A 24,486-nucleotide genomic window follows, 5' to 3' on the forward strand; every position below is an offset into this window, starting at 1 on the left:
GGACGCTCACATCCCGCCTCTTGATCTCCTTATAGCCTCTGTATTGGCTAGCTTCGCCTTGGCACCGCCCCTTGAAGCCATAGTGCTGTAGCGCACGCTCCCAAGACCCCACATTGGCTCGCTGCAGCCATTCTCGTCATCCTGCCTCTACGTCATCTGCGCGCGGCTTCCCATTGGCTGTTCCGTTTCTATCTTCCGTCCCTCCGCCTACGCAAGCCACGAATCTCCCACTTTTCGGGCTTCTCCCTCTTCGCTCCCTGCTGCTCCCATCGCCTGCAGCCATTCCACTTTCCCAGCCACCCACTCGCCACTGCCACTCAGGCTTCCTCATGAACTGTCCTACTTCGGCTCGCTACATCCTGGATCCCGCAGCACCCCCATCCCGGCCTCCCCATTGATTTCTCCGATCAGCCCGCCCTCCTGCACCGCCCACTCTCGGGCATCCCCATTGGCTGCGTGCTTCTCCGGCTCCCAATTCATCGCCTGCGTCAGCCACGCGCAGCTGCCCATTGGCTCCCTGCTATACCCGTCTTCATCTCGCCGCCTACGCCCCCCGTGAGCCGTAACCCCCCCCGCGCTGGCCTTCCCATTGGCTGCCCGCCCCTTCAGGCCCTGCCCCCGCCGGTGCCGCCGCCGGTGCCGCCGCCGCCGCCGCCGCTATGGCGCGCACGGCCCCTGTGGAGCCCCCGCTGCGGCATCCCGCGCCCCCCTCGCCAGCCGCGGGCGAGCCCCGCGCCTCGGTTGAGGCGGCGGCGGCCCCGCGGAGGGTGCTGTTCGCCGACGAGGCCCTGGGGCTGCCGCTGGCGCAGCTGCGCCGCTACCGGCCGTGGGGCGGGCCCGGGGCGGGCAAGATGGCCGCGGCGACCGGGCAAGATGGCGGCGGCGGCGGCGGCGGCGGGGCTGACGAGGACGACGATGGCGAGGATGGGGATGAAGGGGAGGAGGAAGAGGAGGCCTGTCCCGAGCCCTCGCCGCTGTGCCCCGTCCCCGCTGGCGGGGGGTTTTACCTGGTGCCCACATTTTCGCTGCCGCCCGCGCCGGGCCGTCTGGAGCGCTTGGGGCGCGTGATGGTGGAGCTGGAGGCGCTGCTGCCGCCTCCCGGAGCGGTCCCCGGGGGTGTCGGGGTGTGGGTGCCTGGGGGACGCCCGCCGGTGCTGCGCGGGTTGGTGCGCGTGCTGAACCGCTCCTTCGAGAAGGCGGTGCACGTGCGGGCCTCACACGACGGCTGGGCTTCCTTCTGCGACCACCCAGCGCGCTACGTCCCGCGCAGCCCGCCGTGGGCAGGAGCAGGAGGCACAGGAGCAGGAGATCCCATCCTGGATCCGGGTCTCGGCCTGGGGCCCGGCCAGGCAGCCGCCTCCTCGCCCGACGACGGCGGCCGCACCGACCGCTTTGCCTTCCAGTTGCCCTTTGCTGAGGGCGCGGGCGATGGGGCGCGCCTTGACTTCGTGGTGCGCTATGAGACCCCCGAGGGCACTTTCTGGGCCAACAACCACGGCCGCAACTACACAGTCCTGCTCCGGATCGCACCCGCTCCCACACCCACTGATGCCGAAGGGCTGCCCCAGCAGCAGCAGCTGGAGCCACAGCCCGAGTGCCAGGGTCCCGTGGAGGCAGAGGCCAGGCAGCTGAAGAGCTGCATGAAACCGGTGAGGCGCAGGTAATGTCTGCCAGCGCCACCTCCGCCAACACAGGGCCAAATGTCCCCCCCACCCTGGTGCAGGCTCCCCCCTCCCTCCCAGGCCTGCTCTTCAGGACAGGGAAGAGGGGGCATTCAGTTGGTTAGGCAAAGTGTGATGGAGACCTTAACGTGTGTGAGGCACTGTTTTCATTCCTGGGCTTTCATTCATTCGTTGGTTGAGTTCCCCCCTGTGAAGCCCTGGGCAAGACAGATATCCTCGTTAGTCTCAGGGATCATACAGATGCCTCTTGCGGGCCACAGGTGGAAAGGACAAGCAAGCAGCTGAGATAAACAGGGACAAGCTTAGCCGCTGAGCAGAAAGAGGAGCAGAAACAGAGTGAGGGGTAGCTGGGGGAGTGATGGCTATTTTAGACATGGCGCTTAGGGAGAGAGCTTTTGAGGAGGTGAGTGTTGGATGACGAAGAGGTATGTGCAGATGTGGGAGGTGGTGGGGTTTGTAGGAGGGGAACAGGGAGTACTTGTTGGAGGTACAGTTGGGAGTCCTGGGTGATAAGAGGAAGAGTTGTGTGCATATGTGGAACGAGAGTGTTCTAGGTAGAGGAACAGTGAGTGCAAAGGTCCTGAGGTGACTGAGCTTGGTGTGAATGATGGGCAGTGTGTTGGAGCCGAGAGAACAACAGTGACAATGGTAGTCTAGACCGAGGGCCTTGCCAGTGGGGATATGGAATCTGATCCTATCTGACTGCAGGGCGCTAGGGTCTCAGTGGTGGAGAACTTGGTTGAGGAAGTGATGGTTCCTGGCTTTTCCAGTTCAGCCATGTTTGACCTTGAAGCCTGTGCACGCTCTTTACTGTTATGCTCCAGTGTGAGGCCTGCAGAGGTGAGGGGCTGAGGCCATTGTCAAGGGAAAGTAGTGGCTCTGGCAGAGGCAGAAGCAGACAGGAATGAGACTTGCCCGGGGGCTTGGAGAGATAGCCAGTTATAGCCCAGGAGGCCCCGATGCTAGGTTTTTCCTATGAAGCTCAGAGTTCTTCAAGGGCAGCAGCCCGGCCCGATTCTTTGTGTGGTCATCTCGAGTGCCCGTGCTCAGTAGAGTCCCTGGGGACATACATTGCCCTGTTCCTGGAAGAACTGGGAATGGGACTGGGAAAATGCTTTCTTGGGACCTTGTGTGTGCTTGATTAGTACAGTGGCTGCAGCAAGGGATCTGTGGGATCTATTGGTCCTGACAGGCTTCGGGCTATAAGTGGTTCAGAGAGGTCTAGCTCTGGGCTGATGGGCAGATGCGCCCCGGGAGGAGAGCCCGCAGGCAAGCACCTACTCACCTAGGACCTGTGAGCCCCGCTGCCTCTGGCAGCCTCATGGAGAGGGAGCAGGCAGCATTTCAGAGCAGGTTTTCTGCCATCAGATTGCCTGGGTTCAAATCCTAGCCCTGACCATGGCCGACTCTTAACCCCACTCTGCCTCAGGACCCTTGTCTGGGAAACAGATAATTACGGCATGTACTTTATGGGATACGAGTAAAAGCACACAAAACCTGAGCCCAACTCGACTCTGCCCATCGTCAGCTATAGAGCCTTGCCTCTGTTTCTTCATCTGCTAAATGGGTATGACAGTTCCTTTGTGTGACTGGATTGTTTGTGGCAAACGGGCAAGCTATCTGAAGCCTGGTGGTAGCAGAAAAACATAAAGACGGCCAGTATTTACTGCTCTCTGTGATAAGTGTCAGACCCACCCTCTCTCCTTCGGCTTTTTGTGCATGCTGTGTGGTGTAGGTGCTGTGGTTATGGCCATTTAATTGAGAGAGAAATTAACCCCTGAGAGGCGAGCCAGCTCGCTCAAAGCCACTCAGCCAGGAGTGACAGGACCAGGGAGGAAATGCTAGGGGCTTTTTTTTTTCTTTTAATTTAAACTACTGATCCTCTGGAAGACCTGGCGGGATTCGGGGCAAATTCTGAGATTTCAAAGTTGGAGTTCCCAGCACGTTTTGCTTTCTTTTTTTTTTTTTTTTTTTTTGGGGTGGTGGTGGTGGGGGATTGCTTTATTGGGCTATGCCTTCATGAAGTGTACTGATATTTGGGGTACAGTTCGATGGATTTGTACATATGTATGTACTTGCATAACCACTGCCCAGATCAAGAGATTGAGCCGTCCCAGTGCCCCATCCATTCTCGTTTCTATCGCTTTGCCCAAGTCATCTCAGCCGGCTGTCGTGGGAGCCCTGTCTGGAAGATGCGACAGTTTGGGTGACAGTTTGGTCATTTTAAAGAGTGTGAGAGGAAGGGAACAGAGAAATCAAAACCTTGCAGGGCCGAGGTGGGTGGAGAGCGTGTTTTTCTTTTAAAATACATGGGGTGGTTTTAAGGAGAAATTGAAGCAGCTCGTTCAGACAATTGTTTTGGTATCTGGCCCCGGGTCTGTGGTTCCTAACATGACTTGTGATATTATTTTAAGTGGGCAGATGGCTTTTTGATAGCTTCTTTATCTTTTGATCTTAGCTCTTGCAAAGGGGAGGCTGGTGCTCACTGCAAGATCAGTGATAAGGTTTTCTTTGTAGGTCGGCGGCGAGTACATTTCAACTTATTATTGTCTCAAAACCTGTGTGCCACCGGTGCCTTGGAGCGCTGTTGAAGAACAGCCAACCCCTGCGACCCAGCCCCACTGGGAAATGTAGAGGATCACAGGGGATATCCTTTGCCTGTGGGAGCCCCATCCTGGAGGGCTTCCTGTTGAGAACGTGTTGGCTGCAGGTCCACTCACTGTACGCTGGGCATGACCCTATGAGGGCAGGGGCACGGGAGGTGTCTGTAGCCAGCAGAAATGCAGAGCTGTTGGACTGGTCTTGGGCTCACTCTTAGGCTTAGAGAGAACCCATCAGCAAGCATTTCTTAGGGGCCTACTATGTGCTGGGCATAGTGCAAGGCTCAAGCAGGGAGAAAGAGAAGCTGACTGGTGCTAAGATGGCCAAGGGCTTGGGGCGGAACTGGGTGGGAGGGGTGGGTATGGAGGACTTGCGGTATGCCCAGGCACTTTGCTAGGGTTTTTAATTGCGAAGTCTCGATTAATCCTGTGATGTAGGTGGTTTTTAATCCTCTTTTCCTGGATGAGCAAACTGAGGCTTGCAGACTCCAGAATCCCCGGGCTGTGGTTCGGGGAGGAACCCTCCTGATTTGCTTTGGCTCAACACCCTCAAATGGTGTTTTGGTTCCTCTTACATAAAAGAAAGACCAAGGAAGAACTTACTCCGTGCTCCACCCTGAAGTGTGGCCTCTGCCAGCTTCTGGTCTTACACCTGTCTGAGCTGACGCCGGGGTCTGTTATTCCAGAGGGCCTTGCTCCCTCCTGCCCCAGGGCCTTTGCCCATGCTGCTTCCTTCACCAGGAATGTTTGGCTTGTAGACTTCTCATGTTGACCCCCACCCCCCCCATCCACCTCCACCTGGGGCAGCCCAGCAGCCCAGCTGTTAGAGACATGAGATGTAGTGAGCCACAGATTCAGGGTCATTGGCTACCCCACGTGGCAGTCTTTTTTTCTGACCCCCCGTTGTCTCTTCTCTGATGCGACTCTGCAATGTCCTTTCCCTTCAGACTTTTAACCTCCTGCTTCCAAAAAATAAATAAACAGACAAAAAACAAAATAGAAGCCATAAGAAGGGAACTGCCTACAACTTGCAGCTCCCCAGCCTGCAAACTGATTTCCCTCTCTTGTGGTCCAGGCGTGTGTGGGGGGGACTCCTCCTCCCCCTCCCCCTCCCCCCTCCGGCCAGCTCCTGATGGCTGCCATTTGCTCCACATGTGGACATCAGCCATCCCCTTTCCTCTCCTGGCAGATGTTCTCCTGGTCCCGGTGGTTGATTTCCCCGGGCTGGTCCCCTGTCCTGTGTCTGCTGAGCTGAGCGCATCTTCTCTCCTCACTGCCCCTAGCCAGCACCTAATCGCCCCCTCCCCCCCGCCATTTAATGTCTAAAGCTCTGCTGGCACTTTACTTTGTCTGCTCTCAGCCCCTGCATCGGCCAGATTCTGAAGGTGGCTCACGCTGGTGGTTCTTGAAATGGGTCGACTACTCTGACCTAAGATACTTTCTTCCCAGGCCTTGGGACCATACGCTGCTGCTTCGCCTCCGAATTCTCTGGCCCTTCTTTTCCTTCAGCCTCTTGCCTCCCACCTTGGTGTCTCCACTTGACTGATACACCAAAGATTCCCCCCAACTCTTGTTTGGGGCTGTGTTCATCCCCTCCCCAGTGTTCCTGAGTAGCCTCTCGCTCCCTCACTCCCCCCAACCCCGCTTCCCTTGCTTGGTTTCCTTCTACGCTTCCTTAAGCCCTCTCTGAGCCTGTGCTCCGGGCCAGGCCCCCTTGTTCTCGGGCATTCTTTTCCCTTCTCTGAAGGCGCTGCCCGGAGTCTGCAGCGAGGCCTTCATCAGGGGGCTATCCGATGACTCTGCCCTGCTAGACTGTAAGCTCCATGAGGGGTAGGAACCTGCTCAGCTTGTGTTCACCACTGTTATTTCCCACAGGCCTGCCCCTGCCCCGCTGCCTGGCACTTAGCAGATGCGCAATAAATGTCTGTTGAAAGAATGAGTGCGAGTATTTTTTTTTTAATGTCTTCCTCCACCTTAAGTCATAAGCTTCCTAGTGGGCTTTGCTCGCCGTTGCGTCTCCAGGGGCTGTCACCGGAACTGCTGTACAGTAAGATCTCAGTTTCGCAGGGTGCACCTGTAACTCAGTGGATGGGGATCCTACGCATGGTAGCTGAGGTGGCAGCCTTAGGGGAAGCCAGAACGACCGCAGTTGAAACAGGATGGGGCAGGGGTGAGCTTCGTTGTGCTTTTTTTTTTTTTTCTGGAGAGTGACTGTTTAATGTGAAAGTGATCGCCTTTTACTCCACAGAGAACTGGCAAGGGGCGTTATGGATATGGATGGGAGGGTGAAGCCATGTGCTAGGGAAGTGGCACAGCCAGGATGTCTGCCTGCATGGTCCCACTCCAGGGCCCTGTGCCCTCGTTTGGAATGGCTGTGCCAGGCTGGGCGATGTGTCTTACCAGCTGGCCAGCACTGGGCAGCTTGCTTTCCTTCCCAGAGCCCTGGTTTCCCTCAGTGGGACCTTGAAGGGCATTCCTGTTTGTTCAACGCTTTACACAGACTTTTCAAACATTGCCTCAGCTCGGCAGTGCCCTGAGGTAGGTGTTATGACTGCGATCCCCTCTTTACAGCTGAGGCGCAGAGAGGTTGAGCAACTTGCCTTAGGCTACACAGCTCCAGATTTCACATCCCGACCCTTACTTGTGATGTGAAATCATCAATTTGCTGGGTTCCAAGGTTCAAAAACATCCCCACCAGCATGGGAGGTTAGCAGAGTGTGGCACGATGCGCGGTCAAGGTAAGCGTTTCCTGCAGAGAACAAGCGTCTTTCAGTTACACTAGCATGTGTGCTGAGTTAGAGCGAGCGTAACATGCACTTCTGACCGCGGCGCATGGTCAAAGGAGGAAGTTGGCGCCATGCAAGAGGCCCGGGGCACCATCACCTGCTCGCTCTCCACTTGCTGTCGTGTTTTGCAGGTCGCGGAGCTGAGGCTGACACCCGTGCTGGGGAAGGCAAGGCAGTGCCCCACATAGCTCAGTGCAGGCTTTCCCAGCTGCCTTCACACTCTTCTATTCGGAGAGCAGACGGCTTGGGGTAACCGAGGTTCCAAGTATTGCAGGAGAGTCAGCATTCTCAAATCAGCTTGACTCCATGGGAGCCACAGGTTGCTGAGTTTCCCTTTGGGTTTGCAGTGCCTGACCCACTTTGGGCTGGCAAAGTTCTTTGAAAACATGAGCACATGGGGTACACACGGAAGACTCTGGTAGCTGTGGGGATGGCAGTGATGCGACTGCTCTGGGAGGCTGCTTGCCTTCTCCATCCTGGGCTTAGCAGCCCTTGGCTTGCTCGCTCCCTCTCCGGCTTGGGGCCAACCCTCTTTCCATTCTGGCCTAGGCTGGGGCCAACAGCTCCTCTTTGCAAAATCTTCCCCTTCTCAGTCCACCCCCGATACTGTCTGAGGGCAGCAGCAGTTGAGTTTCCAGGAGGAAAGGAGACTGGTGTGGCGCTCTCAGATCTGGCCCCTTGGATAGCTTGAGTTGTGTTCCCATGCTACAGGACATGTGGCCAGGCCATCCCAAGCCTCTGTGCCCCTGACCTGCTACCGCCTGCTGGCCTGGAGGGGATACCACGTGACACTCGTGGGACTGGTGCCAGAAGAGCAGGTTTCCTTCTTGAAAATGAGCAGGCATACTGTAGGTACAGTTTTGTTGTTAGTCTCCCGCCGTGTGTGTGTGTGTGTGTGTGTGTGTGTGTGTGTTCTAAGAAGCCCTCTTCTCTGTTAGTGCTCAGTGACTCAGTCTGCGTTTGCACCTGATTTCTCTTACTGTCCTGGTTTTGATGAAACGCCTAGCTGCTCCTGAGTTTCCGCTGCTGGAGACATTGCAGAATAGCTGTTCTTGTTGTCTTCCTGAGCCCACAATTTCAAAATACTGTCTTCAAAGTGGAGCCCTCCTTGGATGTTGTTACCGGTGTGGTGTGTGGCCAGTGGGTGTCGAGACAGTTCCTTGAGCCTTAGTTCCTGCACTGGCCAAAAAAAAAAAAGAGGGGAGGGAGGTTGTTGTTGGGAGGGACAGATGGAAAGGTTTGCAACCGATGTGGTGTATGAATAAGAAGGGCCATGTTGGAGGAGGCAAATGCTAAATGTTTGTGCCTCCTTTCATTTCTCTGCATTTGGTGGTGGGGAGAGCCACCTGTGCCTCTATTGACTTCACAGATCTTGAGATTGGCTGAGTTTCTTGACCTGATTTTTTTTTAAAGATTTATTTATTTATTTGAAAGGCAGAGTTACAGAGAGGCAGAGAGAGAGAGAGAGAGAGGGAGGGAGGGCGGGCGGGAGGGGTCTTCCATCTGCTGGTTCAGTCCCCAAATGGCCACAATTCCTCTGGCTGGGCTGATCTGAAGCCAGGAGCTTCTTCCAGGTCTCCCACATGGACTTGGGTCATCTGCTGCTGCTTTCCCAGGCCATAGCAGAGAGCTGGATCGGAAGAGGAACAGCTGGAACTTGAACCGATGCCCATATAGGATGCCGACACTGCAGGTGGCGGCTTCACCTGCTATGGCACAGTGCCGACCCTGTCCTGATCTTTGAGCATTCCCTCTCTCTGTGCCTCCCTTGGCTGTGGTTGAGGTGCTTTGGGGGATTTCTGAAGGATTTATTTTGTATTTATTTTTCTTTTTTCCTCCTGCCTCTTCTTCCTTCAGCTGAACTTTAGACTCCCTTTCCTGCTGGCTGGCTGGCTGGCTGGCTGAGTCCTTCCCTTTTCTCTCTGCTATCTGTCACTCTGTCATGGCTTGCGAAAGCCTGGTGTCCTGCATGTCAGGACTGGGCAAGATGACAAGGGAAGACTTGCCTATGGGAAGGAGGGCTGGCTTTCTGTCTGTCTGTGGCTCTTGGTTTAGAAGACCAGAGGAAGATGACGTTTTCTGTAATGAAGGGCTTATGCCAGCGAAAGAAGCACAGCTGGGCAGAAATCATGTGGAGCCTCAAATTCCAAAGACCTGGATTTAGACTCATGGAGGAAACTGGTGCTAGGACCAAGCTGGTTTGCTCTGTGTCACCCTTTCTTGCCCATGTGGGAGCTGGTGGCTGGGTTCCCAGACTCATCCACCCCAGGCCTTGTGGTATCTGAGGAAAAGGCCTCTGGCAGGATGTGTGAGCCCTACACCATGGAGGAAGGCAAACTGGCCCCTGCAGTGCTTTCAGACTTTGGATCTGTGTGCATGGTTCAAGCCGCCTCTGAGATTACCGATAAAAAGCAGTTATCACAGCCGCTCTGTGCCTTGGGGTCTCTGAGCCATGTGTCTGTGGAGGTCGGGAGACTGGGACTGAATGCATGGGTGAAAGGCCGGTGCAGAGAAACACCTGCATGAAGGTGGGAGCGAGGGATCGTGTCTATTGTTGATGCCCCCTCTGTCTACTTCCAGGAAGGATTGGAGATGGTTTTGGGTAAGACCCTGGTGTCTCTTGTCCAAGAAGGGTCTGAGTTTTGCTCTCAGCTACGTGACTTTGAGCCATTTGCTCAGCCTCCATTTCACCGTCTGTAGAATGGGGATAATAGCACTGCTTGCTTCAGAAGATTGAAAGGACCTACCTCATGGGGTGGGGTGGGGGGGGCGGTTATAAGGATGAAATTGATACACGAATAGGAGGAGTACTTAGAACAGTCCCTAATGCCATAGTAAGGACTATTTCTGGGTCGGCTAGTGACATTCTGTTTCCGTGAAGGCAGTTGGTTAGGTGTTTTCAAAATGTTTCAAGCGTTTGCAGAAATGTCAGCGTTGTCACACTGCCCCTCCGGAAGTGGCCTTGCGTCAGTTCCACATCTTAGTGCTTCCCTTGCTGTAGACCTCGGATGCCAAGTTGTGGGAAGGAGGACAGCGGTGCTTCCTTGGTGAGAGCCCACCCCTGGCAGGATCTTGCTGGGATACACTGGGCTTCTGCCACTTAGGGATTTCACTCACCTGGCGAAGCAGGAGCAAGACCAGGGAGCACTTCTGTTGCTTTAGGCCCTGCTATGTGACAGGCCCTGACATCTGGCCATCTGTCCTCACCCCTTCCCCCAACCTTGGCGTGCACGTCCTGGCTCCTCCATGCTCCGTGTTACAGGCGAGGAGGTACAGTGAGCTGCCAGGCTGACGTGGGGGTGGGGGGAGGGCGGATGTAGGCCCCGCCTTCTCATTCTGTTTGCTTTCTTTCCTCCGAGCTGCGGCTGCTGCCCGCGGGCGTGGTCTTCACCTGCCCTTGCTCCAAATAGATAGCTTCTTCCACGGCCAGGAGTTTCCCCTACAGAAATGACCCCAGCTGTTGCCAAAACTAGGCCCAGTGCTGAGTGCTGAAGTTTGTTCTGTGGCAGCAAAATGAGGGCAGCAACTTAGCTGCTCAGTAGGGAGAGAATGGTTACCTAAGTGGCAACGAGTGCGTGTACTGTTGCGTAGGGAGCGACCGTTTTTCACTGTGTGCGAAAGTCCATCCTGATGCCTCGTTACTGTTCCATGGGCAAAGCCAGCTGTGAAATGATGTCTGTAGGATCTAAAATGCTTTCAGAGGATGTCTGCAAGGAATTTTGCCAAAAAGGTCGCAGCGGTTGTTTCCGGCTGATGTGTAGTCCCCCCCCCCCCCTTTATACTTTCCCGTATGTCATAACTTTCCGATGACCGTGTAGGAATTTGATGGGCAAGGCAGCCCATGTACTCTCTCTGCCCCACAGGCCTGTTGAGGAAGAGCTGAGGATGAAGAGCCTGGATGATAACGCCCCTGCTGTGGGTAAGCAGCTGGCGAGCTTGGCGACTGAGCCCTTATCCGCCATTTTTTCTTGCCCCATTTTCTTTCTATAAAAAAAAAAAGAGAGAGAGAGAGAAAGAAAAAAAGAGCCCCACTTCGCGCCCGGCTTAGGCTATCCTGGAAAGCTTCAGAGGCAACCCTGCCAAAGGGGCTGGGATGGCAGATACTCTGCACACAGTCAGGACTGCTTGTATGTCTGTCTTGCCCAACACTTCTCTTCTCTCCAGCAGAGTGCCCTGATGTTCAGGAGTCAGTGGGCCCTCTGGTGGCTCCCACCCCTCTCCGTCCATGGCCCCAGATGACACTGCAGGTAAGCGGGGCCTGGCAGCCCCAGGGGGCCCAGCCTGATGGGAGGCTCACAGTATGAGCACAGCTGGACCTGGGTGGGGGTAGGGCCAAGTAGCTGTGGGTCCACCCTACGTTGGAGAGCCATCCCCTAAATCTGAACCTGATGGGGAGAGGGAGAAGGCAGTTATTCCCCTGGGGCTAGGAGACCTCTCCCTTGGTAGGGAGCTTTGGGAGAGCTTGCTCTGTGAGACCCCAAGGAGACAGCACACACAGAAAAGCTGTCTTTATGAGGGCTTGTGTGTCACTGGGGTGAGATATATGTTATTTTAGATGATGAGAAATGCTAAGGAGAAACAGGGATGGGAGGGAGCAGAGAAGGGGAAAGCCTTGGAGATCAGTAGTTTGTGAATAAAAATGCCAAGGAGGTGAGAGAGGGAGTCACGTGGATGCCTAGGCGGGCAGCACCCTGGGCAAGTGTGAAGTTCGTGGTTAATGTGTGTGGGGGAACAATGTGGAGGCTGGGGAGGTGGCAAGGGACAGAGGGGGTGACAAACTACAGGGGAGGCTCTGGCTTTCGCTCTAAGAGAGTGTGTGTGTGTGTGTGTGTGTGTGTGTGACCACAGAGGAGTCCTGAGCAGGGGAGGGACATGATCCTGGTTTCTGTTCTAACCTGCTCCCTCTGTTGCTGTGCTGGAAGACAGACCATGGGAATGAGGCCAGAAGCAAGGGGCCTGGGGGTAGGAGATCAGGGACAGCATGAGTGGCAGGGGAAGGAGAGTGCGTCTGCAGATACTGGGTGTATGTGTGTTTTACCTTTGTGTTACGGACATTTTCAAACGTGTAAAAGGAAAAAGACCAGTAGAGGATCAAGAAGCCACGTATACCATCAGCGAGTTTCAACAAATACCAGCACACCTCCATTCCACTCTCTTACCTCCATGCCACCTCCATGTGCCCTAGGGAATTAGTTTGGAAAAACTAATCCAGACAGTATCCCATTCATAAATCCTTCTGTTTGCTAAGAACTCTTAGGAAAACAAAACAAAACAAAACAAAACCTTTTTATTCCCACACCCTTCGAAAACCGACAGTCATTTCTTAGTGCTATCAAGTGTTTGGTCAGTGTTCCATCTCCGGTCAGAAGTGTCTCAGGAGCCCATCAAGATTGATGACACCATACATTTGCTGGTGTTTATTGAAGGAATCGTGTTTGTCCTGTAGAGTTTCCCTTGTCCATATTTGGCTGACAGCATGCTGGTGGATGTTTCCTATTCTCTTTTTATTAGTCTATTAATCCCATTTAGTTAATTTAGTCTTTAACTTATGAAACCATTGATTTCATTCACTTATTACATTTAATTTATTATTCACTCAATGTGAATAGCGTTGACTCTACTTAATTCTGTTATCTCCACTTCCTTTATTAGCTGGAATTTTTCTCTAAAGGAAAACTGTCTCATATCAACTGTTGAGCTGCTTTGAGTCTATATAGGAAAAGCAGTGTGAATATTTAGTTTTTTCTCCTTTTATTTAAAAAAAATTTAAAGATTTATTTATTTATTTGAGAGGCAGAGTTACAGAGAGGCAGAGAGAGAGAAAGAAATCTTTCATCTGCTGGTTCACTCCCCAGTTGGCTGCAACGGCCACAGCTGGGCTGATCTGAATCCAGGAGCCAGGAGCTTCTTCCAGGTCTCCCATGTGGGTTTAGGGGCCCAAGCACTTGGGCCATCTTCCAGTGCTTTCCCAGGACACAGCACAGAGTTGTATCGGATGTGGAGCAGCCGGATCTCGAACCAGTGCCCACATGGGATGTCAGCATTGCAGGTGGCGGCTTTACCAGCTATGCCACAGCACTGGCTCCTCCCCTTTTATTAATCAGGAAAACAATGAGCTTTACCAAAGGAGACAAAATAAAGGAGTTTTTGGTTTTGTGTCATTATGAGCATGGTGTTCTAGACACATTTGATGAGTTTCAATCCATTGCACTTACCTGCTTATGTATTTATTTTGAGACAGAGACAGAGAGACAGAGAGAGAGAGAGAGAATGAACAAGAGAACATGCTCCCATCTGCTGGTTCACTCCCCAGATACCTGAAAAGGTCCTGGTCTGGCCTGAACCAGAAGCTGGGAACTCAGTCCAGGTCTTCCACATGGGTGGCAGGGACCCAAGTACTTGAGCCATCACCAGTGCCTCCCAGGGTGCACATTAGCAGGAAGCTGGAGTCAGGAGTGGAGCTGGGACTTGAACCCAGGTACTCTGATAGCTAGGCCAAGCACCTGCCCCTGAACTCATCTTTCTTTGTTTTCCACACACATTTTTTTGTAGTACCCTTGTATTGACATCTGTTGAATTCCTCAGCTTTATCATCTGCAGGAAGCCCCCCCCCCCCCCCTTTTCTTTAATTTTGTCCTAATGTAGACGTCTGACTCACTGGAATTCAGAGAATGCCAGGGGACTCTCTAAGGCGTTCTCTGGCAACCCCTGTGGGGCTGGGTACGGTCTCTCACCAGTTCTTCTTGTCTGTGCTCATTCCCTCCTCTCCTCTACTTCATTCTTTTCCTTTTCTCTCCCCTGACCCCATGGCTCCAGGTTTCTGAAGTCACCATGGCCGGCAGCCTCTCAGAACAAGGTGATGTCCCCAGGAGCAGTCCACCTGTGGCTTTTACAGAGGTCCCCCAGGCACCAGCCATCAGGATCCCCCCTGCCTCCCTTCTCTGTGGCCTGAGCGGCTCCCCCAAGGACCAGGCCTCAGGGCCTGATGCAAGTGAGGGGGCCACCGGGCCTTTCCTGGAGCCCAGCCCGCGACAGGTGGCAGCCACATGGGAAGGATCAAGTGAAAATGGAGCGGGTCGAAAGGACCCCACGGTGGAGGCTGTTGTGGATGAGCCCCCCGGGGGGCTGGAGGTTGTGAGTGGGTTGGAAGAGCTGCTTGGCGAGGACACCATCGACCAGGAGCTGGAGCAGCTTTACCTGTCCCACCTGAGCCGCCTGCGGGCTGCTGTGGCTGCAGGTGGGGCAGGAGGCGGTGGGGAGGGCCCCACGGATGGGGGCATGTCTCCCAGCCATCCCCTGGGCATCCTCACAGACCGTGACCTGATCTTGAAGTGGCCTGGCCCGGAGCGGGCCCTGAACAGTGCCCTGGCCGAGGAGATCACGTTGCACTATGCCCGCCTGGGGCGTGGCGTGGAGCTCATCAAGGACACTGAGGACCCCGATGAGGAGGGAGAGGGCGACGAGGGGCTTGCCCTGACGCCCACCAGCCCCGAAGGGGACAGCCCCAAGGAATCGCCTCCAGAAATCGTCTCGGGGGCCCGTTCTGTGGTAGCTGCCATGGGAGATGTGTGGCTCCCCTGGGCGGATGGCTCAGCGTGTGACAGCTCCGTGGTTCTGGGTACAGAGGGTCAGTTCACTGGGGAGGCAGAGAACGGGCGGGGCAAGGACACTGACTCTTTGTGCACTGACAGGGTGATAGCTGGGGTGACCCGGTCCCCAGGGGAAGCTGGGACCTGGGCCCGCATGGAGGTTACCACTGGGTGGGCAAGCAGCTTGGTTTCTTTACCTGGCAGGGAGCATGCTGCTCTGGCCCTTCTGCAGGGGCAAAATCCCAGCCCCCTCGAGCCCTCGGGGGCTGAAGTCTGTTATTCTAATGTGGCCAGGCCTCATGGAAGCTCCCAGAATGAAGAGGGTACAGGCCTGAGCCTGGAGCCCCCAGAGAGGTCCCCTACCCTGGCAGCCCCTGCAGAGAGTGTGTGTGCAGTGCCTCCCCAGCTCCGGGGGCCCTTGACCCAGACTCTGGGGGTCCTGGCCGGACTGGTGGTGGTCCCTGTGGCTCTGAACAGTGGCGTGTCCCTCCTGGTGCTTGCACTGTGCCTCTCTCTGGCCTGGTTCTCGTAGGGGCTGCATGTGGGAACAGCAATAACAGGTGTCCCCCCTCCTATCTGGGTTCTGGGGGAGGGGCAGCCCCTACACCACCCCAGAGGGATGAGATGGGACCTGTGGCCTGTGCAGTAAGTGGACCTCGGCCCTTTGCTTCTGAGAATGCTTGACTGGAGAGGCCTTCCCGCCCCACTCCTGAGCTCTCCACCTGGTGTGGGCTCCTGCAGCGATATGATACAGATACCGATGGAGAAGAACCTGGGGCCGGTGGATGATGTGAGTGAGAATTTCTAGAATGGAACTGGGCATGTCCCCCTCCCCCCACCCCACCCCTCACCCCATCCCCTGAGCCTGTATTTATTTTTGTATAATTCTCTGGACGAGGGAAGAGTGGTCGTGAGCTGGTCTTGGGGCACAATTACCCAGAGATATATTTATTAACAGCCAACCTGTGCAAGCTGCTGGAGCTTTATTTTTAATTTAATTTATATAGAGTACCTATTATTATATGCCACAATAGAGCTCTATGAGAAATGATGTGTGTTGCTGTGCGATTGGTCTCCTGTTGGGCCTGAGTGTGCAGGGTGGTCATGTGCTGGGGGAGGACCATGGTGGGCGGGAGGGGGAGGGGGGAATGGGCGTGGTCACGCTTGCTGCTGCTGCTGCTGTTGCTGCTTCAATATGTCCTCGGGGATCTGTATCTCTTCACCTCCCGGTCCTAATACATTGTGGTCCTTTGGTCTTTTTACATTGTGCCTGTGGGAGCCTGCTTCTGTATAAATGGATGATGGTGGTGGGAGCCAGGGAGGAAGAGCGGCGGGCCACCTGAGGGTTTGGTGGCAGTCATGGTTGTGGATGTGGGGACATGGGCTGTGAATCAATCACAAGGTTTTGAGGTTGCTGAAAAACAGCCTTTGACACCAGCAGAGAGCCCCTTCAGTCTGCAGGACAGGAAAGGCCTCAGAAAGGACAGAGGGATTACTGTACTGTGAAAAATTCCTGCCTGAGTTGCTGCCCGCAGTGATCACATTTCTACTTACAACGAGATACCCAGAAGCTTGGAAAGAGAGAATAGATGGATTTACTGCATGCAAATAAAAAACTTGCATAGCCAAAGAAGACACCATATATTTATTTACTTCCATTTACAGCAAAACTTCCTGCAAGTGGCATGTATTCCAGCTTCCCTCACTTCCTCCCTTCTCCTCCATTGCCTCAGTGCTTTTCTGAAATAGCCCTGATCAGAATTGTTGCCCAACCATTTCAGCAAAACTGCTGATGCCTCTGATGATAACTCATGTCGTTAGAGCCACAGTTAAGGCTCAGACCTCATCTGAAAAACATTTGTTAAAAATTTATTTGAGCAGGAGCTCGGAGTGCAATCCAGAATCCAGGTCTCTCATGTGGATGGCCAGGACCTAATACTTGAGTCATCACTACCATCCCCAGGCTGTGTGATAGCAGGAGTCAGGAGCTGTAGGCAGGTATTGAACCCAGGTACTTCTTTGTGGGGTGTGTGTGTGTGGGCATCTTAACCACTAAGCCAAATGCCTGCCCTTCTGGCATTGTCTTAATTGGTCTCTTGGCAACACTTGACACAGTTGATCATCTCTACCTTGAAACCATTTCTTCACTTGGGTTTCTAGGTCACCATACTGTCCTAGTTTTTCCTCCTTCCTCATTGCTCACTCTTCTAGAACCGTGCCCAGCACATAGTAGGTACTCAATAAATACCCATTGAATGAAACCGATGAAGGAACAGAGAAATATCCATGGGGAAATAGAGACATGGCTAGAGATCTTAGTTGGTCATTGAGTGGGGACAAGCTCAGTACAGCTTGAATGTTGATGAACCATCTCCGTTCTGCTCTGAGGACACAGAGGGAGGAGCTCATAGGCTAGTGGGCTGACAGACACAGTATTTCTTTTTAAAGATTTATTTATTTATTTGAAAGAGTTACATAGAGAAAGGCAGAGAAAGAGAGAGAGGTCTTCCATCTGCTGGTTCACTCCCTGGCTGGGCACAATGGCCGGAGCTGTGCTAATCCGAAGGTAGGAGCCAGGAGCTTCTTCTGGGTCTCCCACACGGGTGCAGGGGCCCAAGGACTTGGGCCATCCTTTACTGCTTTCCCAGGCCACAGCAGAGAGCTCGATCGGAATTGGAGTAGCCGGGACTCAAACTGGCACCCATTTGGGATGCCGGCACTGCAGGCGGCAGCTTTACCTGCTGTGCCACAGCACTGGCCCCAGACACAGAATTTCAATACAGTGTGGTTAGTGCCTTCACAGTGATGGGTCCAGTGGGCTGTGGGAGCCCAGCACGGATGCTGAGCCAAGTTCAGGGGCTCAGGAAGTCATGGGGGATAAGGTGCCTGTCTGAACTGAGTTGTCAAGAAATGAGAAGTAATCCACCAGGTAATAAAGGGAAGAAGAGGGTGCTATGGTCGGAAGGAAGATCATTACAGAGATCTGAAAGTGGAAAATGGCGAGTGCAGACAAATTCCACACACCCACGGGAGCCTGTCTTTCTGATTAAGACTGTCAAAAAAGTCAACATCCAGACATGTGTCTATGGCCTTCCCTTGGTGTGATGATATGATCATTGTGTAAAAAGGCAACTTTATCCCAGGTAGGTTGGAAAAACTAGATAAAATGGACACATTACTGTATACACAGAACTGTCTGGAAAAAGCAATGGAGAACTTGAGTCATGCTGTAACTATTAAGAGAACAGAGTTCTCCCAAAGTCACCCCACACAGAAACTCTGGCTCAGACAGCCTTTGCTGGTGAAACAGCCAAGAAATAATTCCAATTTTACAAGAGCCATTCCAGGGTGGAGAAGAAGAGTGAGCATTCCCAATTCATTTTCTGGAGCTGATAAAACCTTGATACTAAAATGTGACAAATTGGAAAAGAAGGCTACAGAACAATTCCAAGAACATAGATGCAGCAAAACAAAAGACAACCCCATAGATGCAAACATTCCAAGCCAAATGATAGCTGCCCAAGTTCAATGTATGAAAAAAGTATAATATGACCAAGTTGGATTCTCGCAAAAATGCAATGTATTTTAATATTTGAACTCAACATAATTGGCCTCATTGGCAGATTACAGGAGAGGCAACACAGTCATCTTGATAGCTATAGTGAAAGAGATAGACAAGATTCAGCATCTACTTGTGATTTTAATCTTAGCAAGCTAGTGAAATGACCTTTCTTAGCGTAAAGGGTGTCTATACAGATTTACCATGAGCCACATACTCAAAAGTGGAAATGTTAAGAACTTTGACATTGGGGACATGGCAAGGACATCTGCTATCACCATTTCTACTCTGCATTGTCCTGGGTATCCTAGCCAGCACAGTTAGGCAAGGGAAAGAAAGAAAATATTTAAAGATTGGAAGTAAAGAGAATTGTCATTTTTTGTAGATGCTACTGCTGTATTTATGTTTTTAAAAATCCACTGAGTTTTTTTTTTTATAAGATTTATGAGAGAGGGAGAGACACTGACTGACTTTCCATCCACTGGTTCACTCCCCAAATGGGTGCAATGGCCAGAGCTGGGCTGATCTGAAGCCAGGAGCCGTTAACTTCTGGGTCTCCCATGCAGGTACAGGGGCCCAGACACTTGAACCATCTTCTACTGCTTTCCAAAGCACATTAGGGAGCTGGGTTGGAAGTGGAGCAGCCAGGTTTTGAACTGGTACCCATATGGGATGCTGGCACTGCAGGTGGTAATTGTACCTGCTACACCACAGCACCGGCCTCGCTGTGTGTGTTTACAATCCCAAAAAAAATCCACCAGTAAATTAGTAGAATCTCTAAGAAGTTAGGAAAACTTCTGGATACAAAAGCTATATTTGAAAATATATTGTTTTTATATACCAACATCAAATAGACAATTTTAATAAAAATACCAGTTATGAACTACTTAGAAAGTAACAGGAGAGGGCAATAAATTTTTGGAAAAGATATAGAAATTTGTTTTGAAAGACTTTTTTTTTAGATTTTTTTTTAATTTGAAAGGAGAGATAGAATCTTCAATTTACTGATTCACTCCTCAAATGCCTGCAGTAGCCAGGGATGGGCCAGGTTGAAGCCAGGAGCCTAGAACTCAATATGCTTCTCACACCAGGATGACAGGGACAGCCATCATCTGCTGCCTCCCAGGATGCATGAAGGCAGAGTAGCCAGGATTTGAACCAGACACTCCGTTATGGGATGCGTTTTTTTTATATCTTTTTATTTGAAAGGCACTAAAGAAATACAAGAGGGGAGAGAGAGAGAAAGAAAGAGAAGTCTTCTATCCTCTGGTTCATTCCCCAAATGGCCACAGTGGCTGGGGCTGGGCCAGGCTGAAACCAGGAGCTTCTTCCAGGTCTCCCACTGGGTGGCAGGGGACCAAGCACTTGGACCATCTTCCACTGCTTTCCCAGGCACATTAGCAGGGAGCTAGATTAGAAGAGGAGCAGTCAGGACTTGAACTGGTGCCCATATGGGATGCCAGCACTGCAGGTGGAGTCTCAATCTTCTACACCACAGTGCCAGTCCTGGGATGCAGGCATTCTAAGCAACAACTTAACTACTTCATCAAACATCTGTCCCTCAATAGATTTTTGCTTGTGTGTAGGTCGTGGAAAGTTAATTCTTAAATTTATCCACAAGTGCCAACACTAGCCAGGACACCCATACTTTAAGGATATCATTGCAGGTCCATGAAAGACTAGTGATCTCAGAAGCAGACCCATTCATAGGTAGACAAAGAATAGATGAACAAGGAAGTATATTGCAGGCCATTGGGGGAGTGGCTGGACTTTCAGTAAATGGAACAATTGGTTATCCATATTGAAAAAAATGAAATTGGATCCCTACTTCATAACACAAAAATATTTCTAGGTGGATTTAAAACACAAATGTGAAGGCAAAGCCAAAAGCTTTAAGAACTTTGCAGAATACCTTTGCATACTCGGAGGTAGAAAAGCTTTTCTTCAACAAGATACAAATACATTAACTGTACATGAAAATGATGAAGCATTCACTGAATTAAGGATAGATGTTGATCAGAAGGTACCATAAAGAGTGAAATTACAAGTGACAAATTGGAAGAAGACAATGGAAGCTTATATAAGTGATGACTCAAACCTAGAATACTTTAAAAGGTGTAAGTAAAAAGAAATTAATTAGAAATTAAATGCAGTATATAAATTATGATATATTCATGGAATGGGATACTGTATGGAGGGAATGACAAATTTATAATGACATGAAACAATATGGGTGCATCACATAGAAATGATGTTGAAAAAAAAGAGCCAAACAAAAGATTACACCCTGTATGATGCAATGACTCAAGTTCATAGACAAAACCAACATGTTACCATATATGAGAGTCAAAGCAATGTAGTATTATCATATGAGAGGTAAAAAGGGAATGCTGACCTCCAAGTCACGTTAGTGTTTACCTCTGGAAAGGGGCCCAGGGAGCTTCTGGCATGTTGATAATGGTCTACTGCCCAACTTGGGTGGTGGTTTATGGATTTTCATTTAATTAATATGAGGTGTCTTCTAAAAGTTCATGGAAAAATGTGTATTATGAAAAAACAATGCATTGACTTCAAATGCTTTTTGCACCCAGATAAACTTACATTTTAATTCCATTTGCCATTAACTTTTTTTTTTTACAGGCAGAGTGGACAGTGAGAGAGAGAGACAGAGAGAAAGGTCTTCCTTTGCCGTTGGTTCACCCTCCAATGGCCGCCACGGCTGGCGCGTTGCAGCCGGCGCACCGCGCTGATCCGATGGCAGGAGCCAGGTACTTATCCTGGTCTCCCATGGGGTGCAGGGCCCAAGCACTTGGGCCATCCTCCACTGCACTCTGGGCCACAGCAGAGAGCTGGCCTGGAAGAGGGGCAACCGGGACAGAATCCGGCACCCTGACCGGGACTAGAACCCTGTGTGCCAGTGCTGGAAAGCGGAGGATTAGCCTAGTGAGCCACAGCGCTGGCCCTGCCATTAACTTTTTGAACTACCCTCATGCTATTGAAGGTGTACATGTATGTTTTAGACTCTCTCATGCCAAGAAAAGAAATCACAGATTAAATAGTGCTGTGAGGAATGGGAATCGAGTGTCTTGTCCGGACCACACAGCGTAGGTGGCCTACTTCCTTCAGGGCCTCCCTTGGGCTCAAGGGGCTTCTCCTCTATCCTGGAGGCAACAGAGGCTCCCTCAGCCTTGTTTGTGGAGATCCTCTTGTGGGGAGGTACTGATCTCATGCTTCCTGAGACCAGCCAGTGGGGGTGTGGAGAGCACCTGCCCATTTTGTCCTCGGATGTTGGGGGGTCCAGCTCCCTTCAGGGCTTATGAATTCTAGAGGCTGGCAGACCTCATGGGAAAGCCTGCAACTCCCATGTGCTGTTCGTGTGACCCTGACCAAGTCACCTGTCCTTTCCAAGCCTCAGGATTCTTGTAAGGCAGCTGCTGCCCATTAGGCAGAGTGGTTGCAGACTTTGGGGAGAACATATGCAACCTCTTTCACCTGGGCTCATGCTCGATGGCTCTAGCAGTCAAAGCAATGTAGCATTGCAGGCAGGAGCAGGGACGGGGACAACACAGTCCGGGTCTGAATTGTCCTTGGTCATGTGACAGGTAAGGTAGTTGAACTTTTTTTTTCCTTTTAAGATTTTATTTATATGAGAGGTAGAGTTACAGACAGTGAGAGGGAGACAGAGAGAAGGGTTTTCCATCACTGTTTCACTCTCCAAGTGGCCGAAGTGGCTGGAGCTGAACTAATCCAAAGCCAGGAGCCAGGAGCTTCTTCTGGGTCTCCTACTTGGGTGCAGGGGCTAAGCACTTGGACCATCTACTGCTTTCCCAGGCCATTAGTAGAGAGCTGGATTGGAAGAGGAGCAGCCGGGACTAGGACTGGTGCCCATATGGGATGCTGGCACTGCAGGCAGAGGATTAATTTACTGTGCCACAGTGCTGGCCCCCTAGTTGAGCTCTTTATGCCTTCGTTTGCTCACTGGCCATCAGCACGAGACTTTCCCTCCTCATAGTGTTATGTGAGGATGAAATTATATGACACATCAGTGACCAAGGGCAGCATCTGGCACGGAACAAGTCCAAGTGCATGGCTAGAACCTTCTAGTTGCTGCTTCTGATGACACCCGCCCCACCCTGCAGTGTGTGTATCATTAGAAAGGCAGCCGATGTACAGGGTGGGGACCTTTCCTGGCCTGCCTCCTCCAGTGGGGCATTGAGTGCCACAACCCTCCCTAGATTCCCCTGCCTCTGAAGCTGACCAGGGAACATCCTGTAGGCCTCATGCCTGGGCCATTCTCACTGAAGTGGGGTCCTGAGGGAGAGGGAGGAAGGGAGAGAGGAGGGAGGATGCATATCCTTGCCTGAATTAGTTTGCTGTTGCTGATGGAACAAATTGGCAACACACTTGGTGTCTGAAAGCCACACAAATTCATGACTGTATGCTTGTAGAGGTGAGAAGTCTCCCCGCTCAGCAGGGCTGTGTTCCTCCTTGTCCTGTGCACCCTTCCTCCATCATCAAAGCCAGCAATGGGCAGTTGAGCAAGACCCTCACTCATCCAGTGGCAGAGAACAACATGCCAACAGCCAACGAACCTACGTGGTCCTTACAATAATGACAACCCTGTCAGTATCTGCTTGCCATGATTCTGCAGTAGACCCTGGCTGAGCAGTTTGCACGAATCAGGCTACTCTCATGCCCACTGCCCGGGTGCAAACTCTGTTTATCACCAGTTTACAGATGGGGACACTGAGGCCCGGGGGCCCTTGTGTGTCCTCATTAGCCCTGAGCCTGGTCCTTTGCAGGGGCCTTCCTGATCATCTTCTCCTTTCTCCTCCTCCTCCTCCTCGTTACAAGGCTCAGCATGTTAATCTCACAGTGGCCCCTACTCTACCTTCAGCCTAGCTGTCACCTGCCCCCTTCCTACAACCTATCCACTTTCCATCCTCGATGTCTATGGTCCAGGGTGAGGCCAAGTCCAAACCTGAGCTTCCTGCTAAGTCAAAGCGCCCTTTCCCTTTCATTCAGGGAAGCCGGATGGAAGTCTGTGGTCCCACGCTGAGGCCAGGTGTCACCAGGCACAGTTCATTCAGCCATGCAGTCCATCTTATAGTGATATCCATATTTCCCAGCAGGGGGCGTCTCACCTCCAAGACCTGGGAGGCCTTAGAGAAGACAGAGATGGAGGCAGGATCACAGGCCTCCAGATGCCTGACCCCCAGGCTGTGGTGTTCCTCAGAGCCTCCATCTCTGTGTGTGGATCGGTGAGGACAGCCTAGGCACAGCTCTGTCCCTTCCTCCGGAAGTGCCCCAGACTTAATGCTGTTCAGGGCTTCCTGAAGATGACCTTCCTCTTCTTCCTTCCACCAGGAGCTCGTTTTTGTGGCTAACAGGATATCCTCAGATATTTAAAGAATTCTGGTGGATTAAATGATATGCATGTCTTTAGTAGTGAAAAAACGTTTACTTGGGGCCGGCGCAGTGGCTCACTTGGTTAATCCTCCACCTGCAGCACCGGCATCCCATATGGGCACTGGGTTCCAGTCCCAGTTGCTCCTCTTTCAGTCCAGTTCTCTGCTGTGGCCCGGGAAGTCAGTGGAGGATGGCCCAAGTGCTTGGGCCCCTGAACCCGCATGGGAGACCGGGAGGAAGCACCTGGCTCCTGGCTTCAGATCGGCGTAGTTCTGGCTGTGGTGGCCATTTGGGGGGTGAACCAATGGAGGGAAGACCTTTCTCTCTGTCTCTCTCACTAACTCTATCTGTCAAATAAAAAAAACTATTAAAAAGTTTACTTACGTATATTTTTATTTATTTGAAAGGCAGAGAGAGAGAGAAAAATCTCCCATCCTCTGCCTTGCTTCCCTAAATGCCTGCAACAACCAAGGCCAACCTAGGAGCCAGGAACTCCATTCAGGTTTCACATGTGGGTGGTAGGGCCTTAACTACTTGAGCCATCACCTGCTGTCTTCAGGGCGTGTGCATCAGCAGGAAGCTGGATCAGAAGTGGAGTATCTAGGACTTGAACCTGGCATTCTAATATGGGACGCAGACATCCTAAATAGTGGCATAAATTGCTGTGCCACAATGGCTGCCCAATCTCTTAATCTTCTTTTCTTACCTAAAGTTTGCATTATAGGCTTTGTTCCGTAAGATACACTGGCTTGGCAACATGGACATCAGGGTACTTTGTGCTACAACTTGGCTGATCCTGTGAGCACAGACCTATGGGGACAGTCCCAGCAGAGCCTGGGGTTTAGGAACCGACCACCAAAC

General features: G+C 52.1%; 1 protein-coding gene across 2 annotated transcripts; it reads left to right on the plus strand.

Moving 5' to 3' along the window:
* Nucleotides 1-245: 245 nt before the first annotated feature.
* PPP1R3F (protein phosphatase 1 regulatory subunit 3F) lies at nucleotides 246-16,287 on the plus strand. 2 transcript variants are annotated; one of them, XM_051827109.2, is made up of 4 exons: nucleotides 246-1,660; nucleotides 10,932-10,987; nucleotides 11,233-11,315; nucleotides 13,885-16,287. In XM_051827109.2, exons 1-4 carry the CDS (start codon nucleotides 660-662, stop codon nucleotides 15,187-15,189), a joined length of 2,445 nt encoding a protein of 814 aa, XP_051683069.1. In that variant the 5' UTR covers nucleotides 246-659; the 3' UTR covers nucleotides 15,190-16,287. The 2 variants fall into 2 exon arrangements, with proteins under 2 accessions (XP_051683069.1, XP_051683070.1); XM_051827110.2 differs by having other exon boundaries at nucleotides 11,236-11,315.
* Nucleotides 16,288-24,486: the final 8,199 nt, after the last annotated feature.

This window comes from Oryctolagus cuniculus, chromosome X (assembly GCF_964237555.1).
Source record: "Oryctolagus cuniculus chromosome X, mOryCun1.1, whole genome shotgun sequence".
NCBI classification, from domain to species: domain Eukaryota; kingdom Metazoa; phylum Chordata; class Mammalia; order Lagomorpha; family Leporidae; genus Oryctolagus; species Oryctolagus cuniculus.